The sequence below is a fragment of the Martes martes genome, assembly GCF_963455335.1.
Source record: "Martes martes genome assembly, chromosome: 4".
In the NCBI taxonomy this organism is placed as follows: Eukaryota; Metazoa; Chordata; class Mammalia; order Carnivora; family Mustelidae; genus Martes; species Martes martes.
The window spans coordinates 170,145,492-170,159,316 of record NC_137891.1 but is presented as its reverse complement, the minus strand read 5'-3'; the positions used below and the strand labels follow the sequence as shown (position 1 = coordinate 170,159,316).

The window sequence follows — 13,825 nt, the reverse complement described above, 5'->3', positions numbered from 1 at the left end:
AGTAAATGTCCAGTATGTTCTTATCCATTGAGAGAGTCTGTGAAGGAAACAAGTAGGTTCTGGGATAGAGAATTGGAGAAGGGACTTATAGGGAGACTTTGTAGATATTAGAGGAAGGTTGTTTTGAGGAGGAATTATTCAAGCTGAAACTTCAGTTAAACTTAAAGTCTGGCGAAGACACCGGGCATTTTGCAGGGGGGAGGGTATCTTCCAGTCTAAGGAAATTGCATGCACAGGTGTCTTAAGTCAGGAAAGCACTTGGCTAGTGTGACTAGAATATAGAGGATAGGAGGAAAGTGCAACAAAATGAGGTCATAGAGATCATTCAAGGGGCTATAATTCAGGTGAGAAGTGAAGGAAACTTGCACACACATGGTAGCAGTATAGAAGGAGAAAAATGGACCGATTCTAAATACATTTTAGAGGTAGACTACAGAATAACAGTTGGATTGGACTGGGAAGGGAAAAGGACAAGGCTGACACAAGGACTGTGCTTTGTTTTCTGATTTGAGCTACTTGATGGTAGGATTAAGCTCTTCATTGTGGATAGGAGAAAGAGAGAACCAAGAGTTTAATTTTGGACATGTTGTATTGAGATGCTTATGAGATAGCCACCCCTCTTTCTCTCTTCTGTTTTGGTTCTATTGCTATATCTCTTTCATTAAGCCATTTATCAGAGTGGGTCAAGGAAGGTGTGTTATAAAAATGCCTCAGAATGAGACAGGAGACTGCCTGGGTTAATGAGAAGCATGCTAATGAAATCAGCTAGAAAAACTAAGGGGAACGGTAGTTCTTAAGCTTTGGTTGCAAGGCTTTTCAAGTTTCTCTGCCCTGTATTAGTTTCAGCTTCCCTAGGGATCATTGTGAATTATTTCCCTGATAACCTGAATTTACCCGATCATGCGTTGAGTTTCTCTCTGACTCTAACCTCTCCCGCTTCTACTTTGTTTACCTACTTCCCTGCTTAAAAACCTGCAGTAGTTCTCCACTGCCTTCAGGATAAAGTCTGAACTATTTTTTTTTTTAAGATTTTATTTTTTTTATTTGACAGAGAGAGAAAGAGTGGTGGGGAGTGGCTCAGGGAGAGGGAGAAGCAGACTCCCCACTGAGCGTGGAGCCCAATGTAGGGACCTTTGCAAGGGCCTTTTTGGGGGAGTGTTTGACCTGAGCTGAAGGCAGCCCTTAACCAACCTCTAATGTCTGAACTATTAAACATGTTATTCACGTCTTTCATAATCTGTCTTCTTTCCTTTTCTTTCACTTTCTCCCCATTCCCTGTTCACATACACTCTGCGGAAAGAGAAAGATGTACATGAGTGGTGGACTGAAACTGATGGGAATGGAGGTGGTCTTGGCCAGATTGAACAGCCTGTCCATAAAATTTTTTAAATATTTTATTTATTTATTTGAGAGAGAGAGAGAGACAGTGAGAGAGAGCATGAGCGAGGAGAAGGTCAGAGGGAGAAGCAGACTCCCCATGGAGCCGGGAGCCCAATGTGGGACTCGATCCCAGGACTCCAGGATCATGACCTGAGCTGAAGGCAGTTGCTTAACCAACTGAGCCACACAGGTGCCCCTAGCCTGTCCATAAATTAACAGAAGTTTCTTGAGCAGAGAACAGTGAGGTAGAGCATCTGCAGTACTAAGTTTTAGAAAGACAGATACTATTCTAGGAATTTACAGTAGAATCACTACCCTGTTGTGTATTAACAGTTTTATTTTAAAACTATTTTTTTATTTTTAAAAGGTTTTTTTTTTAACCTTCCAGAACCTGTTTATTTTTATGGGAAATAAAAACACCTACCTTATGGAGTAGTTGTAATATAACACGGTACAGTATGCAGGATAGTGGGTGGTATTTAGTAGCTACTCAGTAAACACTATCTACTATTATTTCTGTTAGAATTAATTTTGAGTGGTAACTCTATTCTAACCTTACTTCCTTCTATTTCCCTTTTTTAGCCCTATTCCAACCAGTCAGGACTACTTACTAGTTCCTGAGTAGTTACAGTATTCTTAGTCATGCCAATTTCCTTGTCTGCAATTCCATTTGCCCTTGGCACTTCAAGTTTCTTTCCATTGACATCTTATACTCACCCTTCAAAGTGTAACTTAAAAACCACCTTTTCTGTGGCCTGGGTGGCTCAGTTAGTTAAGTGACTCTTGATCTCTGCTTAGGTCTTGATCTCATAGTCATGAGTTCGAGTCCTGTGTTGGGCTTCATGCCTACTTAAGGAGCCTACTTAAAAAAAACAAACCAAACCACCTTTTCCACATGGCCTTTTGTGATCACTCTAATTGAAAGTTCTTTCTTTAGGTGTGCCTGGGTGGCTCAGTGGGTTACATGTCTGCCTTTGGCTCAGGTCATGATCCCAGGGTCCTGGGATAGAGCCCTGCATTGGGCCTCCCTACTGAGCAGGGAGCCTACTTCCCCCTCTCCCTTAGCCCTTCTCCCCTGCTTGGTGTGCTCTTTCTCTCTCAAATAAATAAGATATATTTTTGTATTTTTTATTAACATATAATATATTATTTCCTGCAGGGGTACAGATGTGTGAATCATCAGTCTTACACAATTTGCAGCACTCACCATAGCACATACCCTCCCCAATGTCCATCACCCAGCCAGCCTATCCCTCCCACCCCCAGCCAGCAATCCTCAGTTTGTTTCCTGAGATTAAGAGTCTCTTATGGTTTGTCTCCCTCCCTGGTCCCATCTTGTTTCATTTTTTCTCTCCCTTTCCCCCACAACCCCCCACCCTGCCTCTCAAATTCCTCATATCAGAGAGCTGATATGATAATCGTCCTTCTCTGATTGACTTATTTTGCTTAGCATAATACCACTCTTAAAGCTTTTCCAATATTTTAGGACATATCTTGCTAATAGATACAGAAAGTAAGTTGAGACAAAGCACAGATGCTTATAGACACAGTTCAAAACTATAGTGACCTGATGCTAAGATGCTGAGTGTAGTTCCTGAAAAGCAGCTTGGTGGTGCCATCCTATTGCAGCTTAGGGCATGTGCTGCCTCTGTACTGGCTTCCTGCAAAACACATGCCGGGGGAGCCTGGGTGGCTCCATTGGTTAAGCATCTGACTCTTGATCTCAGCTCAGTCTTGATATCAGGGTTTTGAGTTGAAGCCCCATGTTGGGCTCCATGCTAAGCTGCTTAAAAAAAAAAAAAAAAAAAAAGAGAGAAATTAATAAATTAATGGCCTCCCTTCTCCAGAAAAAGAAAGAAAAAACCACAAACAAATGCCGAATGCCATTTTCGCTTTCCACTTCTTTCGTAAAAGTGCAAATCCTCTTCAGACTTCTTTCAGTTAGTGAAAACAGGCATAGATGGTCCCCAGTTTACGATGGTTTGATTTGCAATTTTTCTGACTTTACAATAGTACAAAAGCTATTATGCATACCATAAAAACTATACTTTGAATTTTGAATTTTGCTATTTTCCTGGGCTGGTGGTATATAATACCATACTCTATTGTGATCTTTAGAAGTAGCAGCAGTGAGCCACAGTTCACAGTCAGCCATGCAAGCATGAGGGTAAACAACCAATGCACTTAAAACCATTCTGCAACCAGTTTTTCACTTTCAGTACAGTATTCAGTAAATTACGTGAGATATTCAACACTTTATAATGCTTTGTGTTAGATGATGTTGCCTAACTGTAGGCTGATGTAAGTGTTCTGAGCACATGCAAGGTAGGCTAAATTATGATGTTCTCTGGGTTAAGTGTATTAAGTGCACTCTCAACTTAGAACATTTTCCGTTTACTATGGGCTTATCAGGGCATAACTGCATCATAAGTGGAGGAAGATCTGTACTCATGTAGGTCTTTTTTATTTTTTATTTATTTTTTTATTTTTTTAAAGATTTCATTTTATTATTTATTTGACAGACAGAGATCACAAGTAGGCAGAGAGGCAGGCAGAGAGGGGGAAGCAGGCTCCCTGCTGAGCAGGGAGCCCGATGTGGAGCTCGATCCCAGGACCCTGGGATCATGACCCGAGCTGAAGGCAGAGGCTTTAACCCACTGAGCCACCCAGGTGCCCGCATGTAGGTCTTTTTTAAATAAGCAAAGTGGCATAACTCAAACTTGTCTCTCTAAGAATTGTGTATTATTCTTCTTGGGTCCCTTTTCAGTTGCTAAACCCAAACCTTAAACATGATTAATACTCAGTAAACCTTGATAGATGTTCACAGAGCTAACTTGAAGAGTATTACTAATACCTAAATCATTACACTTCATCCATAAATGGTGATCCTAAGGAATTTTCTTAGTGGTGCCAAACCGTAGTGTTTTTTTCAAAGTTATTCACCCAAGACACATTAATGGAGTACTGACTGTACTAATGTTAGAGAGAGGTACAAAAAAGAAGAAAGATATTGTCTGGCCCTTGCAGATCTGCTCAGTATCATATTTTTAAAGGTCTGATTTGCCTGAAGTCAACAGATGCACACTGTTAAAACAAGTTTATCTTGTTTTATACCAAATGGGGTGTAATTCCAAGGGTTGAAAGATTAGGATTGAGATCGAATGGGAACTCATTGCTTTGTCTAAAGTGCTGATTTTTTTTTAAATCAAAAGACTTCTTTCTGACATTAAGTAAATAGATACCTCCTTTTGAATTTTGTATCCAGAATGAAAGGGATATCATTTACTGCAAACAGGAAGGGCCTGTTTATAGAGCATTTATCCTGTCTTTGCTGCTTGGTTTCTTTATATCTTTTCCTCTGGTTACCCATCTTATCATTTGTAACAGGAAGAACTTGGCTGCAGGTATAACAGATTTGTCAGGGTGAGTTTATTTGAGCTTTTAGTAAATGGTCCATAGGATATTTTCTTTCTGCTGTTTAGTTTTTGCTTAATTCTGATCAGCCTCAGAGCTAACTGGAGATAGTTGCCTGGTTTATTGTTTGCTTTTAATATTCTCTCTAACCCCACTCCCCTTTGCTTTTGTGGGGCTTACTAGATAATGTTGCTACCCATGTGTACATGGCTGGAAAGAACATGCATGAAAACTTTCCTTAATAAATTATTTTTATTTTCCTTGCATACTCTGAATTGTAGCATCATTGCTGAATACTAACTACATTGTCTGATTTCCTGATTGTTTTCCTGTATTGAATATATGATATTACCCAAAGTTCCTTCCAGTAGAATTCTTTTGTCATTCTGCTTGTATGTCTGTTCCTTATGTTGTGCTTGAATTCATTTTTTACTTATGTTCAGTTTTTCACACATGTCCAGTTATATGGCAGAATGTGTCAGTTTTGCATTGATAGATGTTATTCTCTGATTCTTTAATCATGTCTTTTTTATTTAAAAATATTTATTGAGCTACTAATATTTAATCAGACACGTCTACGTATTTGTGAGTTTCTGCTAAATAAGACAGAGATGCTCTCCTCTTGTGCTGTACATTCAGTTATGGAAGGCAGACAATTCAAAAAAGGAAAAAAGAAAAGTAAATAAGCAAGGTAATTTTAGACTATAAGCGCTATACAGAGAGTTAAAATGTGGTGATTTGATAGTGTCTTGGTAGCTAATTTTAAAAAATTTGATTACAGTTAACATACAATGTTATATAATAATTCCACTATTGAGTGTTTACCCAAGGGAAATGAAAATACTAATTTGAAAAGATATATGCATTCCTATGTTTATTGCACCATTGTTTACAATAACCAAGATATGGAAGCAACCTAAATGTCCATCAGTGGAGAAATGGATAAGGAAGATGTGGTAACTATATATAATGGAATATTACACAGCCATGAAAAGGATGAGTTGCGCCATTCACAACAACATGGGTGGACTTAGAGAGTATTATGTGAAGTGAAATAAGTCAGACTGGGAAACACACGTACCATATGATTCCATTCATAAATGGAATCTAAAACAATAACAAAACAACAGTGAATGAATAAACAAACAACAAGCAGAATCAGACCTATAAGCCTATAATTGCAGAGAACAAACTAATGGTTGTCAGAGGGGAGGAGGTTAGAGGGTTGGGCAAAATGGGTGAAGGGGAGTGGGAGATACAGGCTTCCAGTTACGGAATAAATAAGTCACGGGAGTAAAAGACACAGCATAAGGGATTCAGTTGATGATATTGTAATGGCAATGTGTTGGGACAGGCGACAGCCACACTTGTGAACATAGCATAAGGTATAAACTTGTTGACTCACTTCATTTATATGTCCTGATCATTCATTTCTAAATGTGTCAAAGAGATCATACCAGTGGAGATACCAAGAACACTGACTCTGGGCAAGTGTAATGACTACTTGGACAATTTGGAATTGCCATAGCTCTAGAGTTAAAATTTTCAATTGCCTTTTGATTAAGCAACAAATAGAATTCTGAAACATGTTAGTGGTTCAGCTTCCGTGTTTAACAACGTGTTGCCTTCTTTGCTTCACTCATTAATTCAGTGGGCATTTGTTGAGCATTTCTTGTGTCAAGTATTTTTCACTGCCTGTATTCTACTTTCTAAAAGTAGCTTTTTGCTATCTTTATTTCTTAGGCATTTTGAGTACATTCCAAAAGTAATAGTGTTTTTTTTTTTTTTTTTTATATCTTGCTACTCAAAGAGTGGTCATTGGGCCAGTAGCCCTGGTAACATCTGGGAGCTTGTTAGAAATGCGAAATCTCAGGCTCCATTCCAGACTTGCTGAATCAGAATCAAGATTCCGAGGTGATTCGATGCACATTAAAATTTAACAAGTCCATATATAGCATATGGATTGTTACCATCTGTGTGTATTTTTTTTAAACAATTGAGTACTTTTACTCATTCAGCTACTTTCTTAGAGACTCCCTTTCATGTGAAAGCAATTATAGGAATATCCTTGGAGGATCTTTTCTATTTTTAAAACTCTACGAAAAAATTATAAAACACAGGAATAGGTAAATACTCTTCGTTTACAGAAAGATGCAAATAAAAGACTGTTTGAAGTGGGGCATAAGTGGCTTTCATATCTGCTAGAACTTTCACAAAAGATTTGTAATTTTTAAAAATAGGTCTTTATGAGAGACCTTGCTGCAAAATCTGTCATATGGGAAGATTTTAATACAGAAGTGGTTTCAGAACCTTTTCCATGGGTGAATGATAAAGTCGTATCTGAAACCCATGGTAAATAATGCTAAGTTTTCATTCTGTCCTCTCTTTATTTTTGCAAAGGAAGTATGAAGTAAACTGATGCTATCAAATCAAATCATTACTCTTCTAGAATAAATAGTAGTTTGATATCTGGCTTTTCTTTCTGGCGGTTCGATTACTTAGAGATTAAAGAAGACTTTTAGAAAAGTCAGTTGCCTACTCCTAATATGAGGAGGAACTGACGACAATTTTATTTCTTTTATTTAAGTACAAATGTAACTCACTCAGGTATAATAAACTAAGAATGTAGATTGGTTGGTAAATGTTTTAAGTAGTGTTTATGAAGACTGAACTGCATATTTTATTAGCACAGAGTAATTTTTGTGACTTAGTAAATGAGAATAGAAAATGTGCTTTGAACTTTTTATTGCTTAAAATATTTTCATATTTTTATTGCTTAAAGTAATTGCCAGGAGAAATGCATCATAGGTAGAGAGAACAGCAAGTGTGAAGAGCCTGAGAAAGTAATGAGCTAAATATAGCTCATTAATTTGGATTGTGAACATTCAAATAAAATTACTTCATCTAAATAATGTGAAGCAGATGTGAAGAGAATGTAAAAGCTACTTTTTGAGTGGAGTGCTTTTAAGTATAGGAGTGAATCAAAGTATAAGATCATTAACAGTCAACTTTATTTCCTGGTGTCACAGACGTTTCTTGTGTGTTGGTTGTCCTCCTCCTCCCCCTCCTTCTTCTTCTTCTTTAGGATTTTATGTATTTATTTTAGAGAGAGAGAGAACATGAGCAAGGGGAGGAGCAGAGGGAGAGGGACAAGCAGACTCCATGCTGAGCACAGAGCCCAACTCTGGGGCTTGATCCCAGGACCCTGAGATCATGATCTGAGCTGAAATGAGACGTTTAACCAACAGAGCCCCCCAGGTTCCCTGGTTATTCTTTAGTAAACTAGATGTGACAATGTTCTTTGGCTATGATTGTGAGACCTGACTAATAATGCTGGGATTTTGAGATCAAGAGGCTAGAAACCAACAGTTTTGAAATATGTGAGCTCTGTAGTGTGCCTGCCTTCTCTCTTTTGCACTCAGCATTTGCTTTCTAAATCTGTCTTCTCTAAACTTTAAGATTTTATTTATTTATTTATTTGAGAGAAAGACAGAGATAGCAAGAGAGAGAACAAGCTGGGAGTAGAGGGAGAAGCAGACTCCCCACTGATGAGGGGGCCCAATGTGGGGCTCAATCCCAGGATCCTGGGATCAAGACCTCTGCCAGAGGTAGACGCTTAACAGACTGAGCCCATTCCTGATGCGGCCAGGCACCCCTAAATCTCTCTTCTCTATTTTGTTTCTTTATTTTTCTGTTATTTTCCTATTTTTCTCTATCGTAATAATTTCACTGTCTATTCTTAAAAATGCTGGCCCTGGAAAATCATATTATTCAGAAGAATAAAGGTCTTAAGGAACTTAAAGGAGGATACTTCTGCAAGAGACTGTAATTTAGTATTATAACATGAAAATGTAAGGATTTTTTGATGATTACTTTAACTGTATACTTGTCATTGTTTTCTGATAAATGATCAGAATTCTCATGTGCTGTTCTTAGTAGGGAAGTCTATGCATTTTAAGAAATATAAAGAAAAAGAACAATAAAGAGTTGGGGACCTTTTGATCTCATCATTTCTTGGGGTATAGAGATGTTTGCAAAGAATAATTCCTGCAAACTTTGCACCTTTATTAGATTGATACCCTCAAAGCATGGTATACAAATAAGATCTTTTTTAGGAAAGATAAAAGGGTATTTGCTATATACAGTCAGAGCATTGAATTTGAAATATGCATTTCACTAAGTTGCCCTCGGGGGTAAGGTAATTTCTCCATGTGCATATATTTAGCAAGTGAAAGCATTAATAATTTATTCGGGATGTATAGGTGAGATATTTTTGTACTTTATTGGAAGGTCTCATGCTTAATGGACTGGAGTACTGTCTGTGGGTGATTAAATACCTAAATATATTAATTTTGGCACACTTGACATGATTTAGGGTTTTGCCTACAGTAATCAGTTTTGATTATAAGAGTTCTCCTCTCTTTTTAATAGCAACATCATGACAACAGAAAAGAGTTTAGTGGCTGAAGCTGAAAATTCGCAGCACCAACAACAGAAGGAAGAAGGTGAGGGAGCCACAAATTCAGGCCAACAAGAAACTCGGCTGGAGGAGGCTTCTCAGGAGGCAGCTGAGGGAGATAATCAGTGTGAGCAGAAGCTGAAAACATCTAATGGAGATACTCCTACACATGAAGACTTAACCAAGAACAAGGAGCGGACATCAGAAAATAGGGGCCTGTCACGGCTGTTCTCCTCATTTCTCAAAAGGCCAAAGTCTCAGGTTTCTGAGGAAGAAGGCAAAGACGTAGAGTCAGCTAAAGAGAAATGTGAAGGAGGTCAGAAAGAGATAGAATTTGGAACCAGTCTTGATGAAGAGATCATTTTAAAAGCCCCAATTGCAGCTCCTGAACCTGAACTCAAAACAGACCCATCCTTGGATCTTCATTCATTAAGCAGTGCAGAAACACAGGTAAGGATGTATGAATGAGGGAGGTGTGCAATGAAGACTGTATTGACTATATTTTTCACTTCATAACATTTGCCATTATTTCTTACTAACCAGTTGACTTAGGCATTGATAAGAATAAATAACACGAAGCTTTGGAATTTCTGTTGTGAAGAAATTAATGTAATCAATGGAAACTTGACTTTTTAGAAGATGTACTCTGTACTTTCATATTTACATTTTATAGAGCAAAGAAAACAAAATGAAAGAATTATTTATCAAATGGGTTTATTCAGCCTTATATCAATTAGCTGTGATAATAGAAACAAGTCCAAGATTTTTTTTTTTTTTTAAGTTTTATTTATTTGACAGACAGAGATCACAAGTAGGCAGAGAGGCAGGCAGAGAGAGGAAGAAGCAGGCTCCATGCTGAGCAGAGAGCCCGACGCGGGGCTCGATCCCAGGACCCTGGGATCATGACCTGAGCTGAAGGCAGAGGCTTTAACCCACTGAGCCACCCAGGTGACCCCAAGTCCAAGATTTTTTTAATGAACATATGATGTATTATTTGCTTCAGGGGTACAGGTCTGTGAATCATTAGTCTTACACAATTCGCAGCACTCACCATAGCACATACCCTCCCCAATGTCCATCACCCAGCCACCCTCTCCCTACCCTCCACCCCCCCAGCAACCCTCAGTTTTTTTCCTGAGATTAAGAGTCTCTTGTGGTTTGTCTCCCTCCCTGGTCCCATCTTGTTTCATTTTTGACTCCCTACCCCCCATGACCCCCTGCCCTGTGTCTCAAGTTCCTCATTTCTGAGAGATCATATGATAATTGTCTTTCTCTGACTGACTTACTTTGCTTAGTGTAATACCCTCTAGTTCTATCCATGTCATTGCAAACGGCAAGATTTCATATCTTTTGATGGCTGCATAGTATTCCATTGTATATATGTATGCCACATCTTCTTTATCCACTCATCTATTGATGGACGTCTAGGTTCTTTCCATAGTTTGGCTTTTGTGGACATTGCTGCTATAAACATTTGGGTGCACATGCCCCTTTGGATCACTACATTTGCATCTTTAGTGTAAATACCCAGTAGTGCGATTTCTGGGTCATAGGGTAACTCTGTTTTCAACTTTTTGAGGAACATCCATGCTGTTTTCCAGAGTGGCTGCACCAGCTTGCATTCCCACCAACAGTGTAGGAGGGTTCCCCTTTCCGTGCATCCTCACCAACACCTGTCGTTTCCTGACTTGTTAATTTTAGCCATTCTGCAAGTCCAAGATTTTTAATGAGAGGTGGGAAAAGGTGAGGTGGTTTAAAGTTCATTTTGTTGGAATTCTTAGGAGTGGGACAGTATATCTGCAAATGTGGTCCTTTTATGAAAGTCCTCAAAAAAGCTATGTAGTAGATTCAAGCTATCCAGAAGTATGTGCTAGGTTTGAGCCATGCCTGCCTTATTTTTATTGTTTTCTCCAACCAGATCATATTACCAGAGTGTTAGTTATAGATAAGGAAGGCTAGCTCTTTATATCACCTTTGATATATCACCTACTACTGTAATATACAGTAGCTTGGGGCCTTAATTGTGTCACAGTTATGCTTTGCTATTAAAGAGTGATCATTGGGTTAGCAGCATTGGAGCTTGTTGGAAATGCAGAATCTCGGGCTCCACTCCAGACTTGCTGAATCAGAATCTGTATTTTAACAAAGATTGCTGGGTAATTTGATGCACATTAAAATTTAACAAGTACATATATAGCACGTACTAAACATGGGTTGTGAATTTATCTGTCCAAAAAAAATATTCAAAAGTATTAGTAGTATAACTGAAACTATTTTCTAGGAATCCCATTTGTTTTTAGCCTTAAAACAAATTAAAAGCTATTTTAAAGGGGTTTTTATTTTTGAAGCATGTGAGCATGCTTATTTGTATTGTTAAAAATATAAATCCTATATGTTTTTGGTATAGGTCTCAGGTTTGGGCTACACAGTTTAATTAGATTTTTCTAAAAATATTACATCTATTTCTAGAAATAATACTTGTATATAAAAACTGCTAACAGTAAAATTAAAGATAAAGTTGTAGTTACATACTTGCTATTTGTGAAACAAAGTTGAAAAGAAGATTTACTGTATAGTGTAATAGTAAACATGCATATATGGGGTGCCTGAGTGTCTTATTCAGTTAAGTGTCTGTCTTTGGTTCAGGTCATAATCCCAGAGTCTTGGTATTGAGCATTGGGTTCTCTGCTTAGCAGGGAGCCTGCTTCTCCCTCTCCCTCTGCCTGCCACTCTGCCTACTTGTGTGCTCTCTCTCTTTCTGCCAAATAAATAAATACAATCTTTAAAAATCAATAAATAAACCTGTAAGCTATGAAATCAGTCTAGAAAATTATAACCGAGTGACACTTTTGCTTTATCAGTTTCCTCCTCTGAGCAATGAGAATAAAATTCACCTCCTTTGGCTATTAGAGAATTAAAAAGATAAACACAGAAGGCTCTTAAGACATTGCCTGCCACTCATTAAATGTTAGTTATTACTACTTAATATGAACAGTAAAGACAAAGAAACCTTACATATTTTAATATCATTAAATTAATTTAATTTTAGAAATACCAAAAGAGTTAAATCACATTATCTTTCAGGAAGCCTTGTACTTTGAGGAAGTTTTTAACTGCCTTTTTGCTCCTCTGCTTTATGTAGGGAAAAAATCCATATTTTGTTTTAGTTAGCATTTGAATCGGGGCTGGTCTGTTTTATCTAAAGATCGTAACATTTGTACTGAAGCTGAAACAGATGGTGGACAAAGTTAACTTTAGATTTAACTGAAGTATCATTCATTGAAACTTTATTAAATCAGAATTGTGATAGATTATATGCAGGTATTTATATATAAAGAGAAAGAAAATAGTACTGTTAATAAATCTCAAGGAGATACTGTTTATTTATTTTTTTAAAAGATTTTATTTATTTACTTGACAAACAGAGATCACAAGTAGACAGAGAGGCAGACAGAGAGAGAGGGGGGTGGAAGCAGGCTCCCTGCTAAGCAGAGAGCCCGATGTGGGGCTCGATCCCAGGACCCTGAGATCATGACCTGAGCCAAAGGCAGAGGCTTAACCCACTGAGCCACCCAGGTGCCCCAAAGAGATACTGTTTGAAGGAGAAAACTATTTTGGGCTTTTTAGAAGCCAGTAATTATAATCAAAACCTTGTGGATCAGAACCTTTTAGGTAAGGGTTTATTTGTTTAACCATATTTCTATATGTGTGATAGAGTTTCACTCGAGTGGTCCTTTTCTATCCAGGTTTTTTTTTTTTTTTAAGATTTTATTTATTTATCTGACAGAGATCACAAGTAGGCAGAGAGGCAGGCAGAGAGAAAGGAGGAAGCAGGCTCCCTGCTGAGCAGAGAGCCCCATGCGGGGCTCGATCCCAGGACCCTGGGATCATGACCTGAGCCGAAAGCAGAGGCTTTTTTTTTTTTTTTAAGTTTTTTTTTTTTTAAGATTTTATTTATTTATTTGTCAGAGAGAGTGAGCACAGGCAGACAGAGAGGCAGGCAGAGGCAGAGGGAGAAGCACGCTCCCTGCTGAGCAAGGAGCCCGATGTGGGACTCGATCCCAGGACGCTGGGATCATGACCTGAGCCTAAGGCAGCTGCTTAACCAACTGAGCCACCCAGGCGTCCCGAAAGCAGAGGCTTTAACCCACTGAGCCACCCAGGCGCCCCTTTATCCAGGTTTTTTAAAAGTAAGTTTGCATCATAGGACTGTACCAGTCTTTATGTCTGGTACCTTGGATTTTTCAGAAGCCATGTCAGTTTTTAATGTTTATTGATTCATTCAACACATATTTATTGAAAACCTACTATGTGTGCCAGACCCTAAGCTGGATATAATTGGTACAATATGACAAAGATGTTTAAGATCATGAATTCTGGAGGCAGACTGGTATGTAACTTATTAACTGAATTATACTGGACAAGTTACTTTAACTTCTTGGGCTTCAGTTTCTTTCCCTCTTTTCTTTTCTTTTTTACTTTTTAATTTTAATTCCAGTATCATTAACATACAGTGTTATATCAGTTTCTGATGTATAATATAGTAAGCTGACAATTCTATATATTACTCAG

At 38.1% G+C, this 13,825-nt stretch overlaps 1 protein-coding gene across 5 annotated transcripts in view; it reads left to right on the top strand.

Annotated features, from left to right (window-relative positions):
* Positions 1-13,825, top strand: part of EPB41 (erythrocyte membrane protein band 4.1) — a 191,917-nt gene that overhangs the window by 76,058 nt on the left and 102,034 nt on the right. For all 5 annotated transcript variants that reach the window (XM_080801110.1, XM_080801108.1, XM_080801109.1 and 2 more), the window contains exon 2: positions 9,226-9,703. In XM_080801110.1, the coding sequence (XP_080657236.1) occupies positions 9,226-9,703 (478 nt within the window). The remainder of the gene's footprint in view (positions 1-9,225; positions 9,704-13,825) is intronic.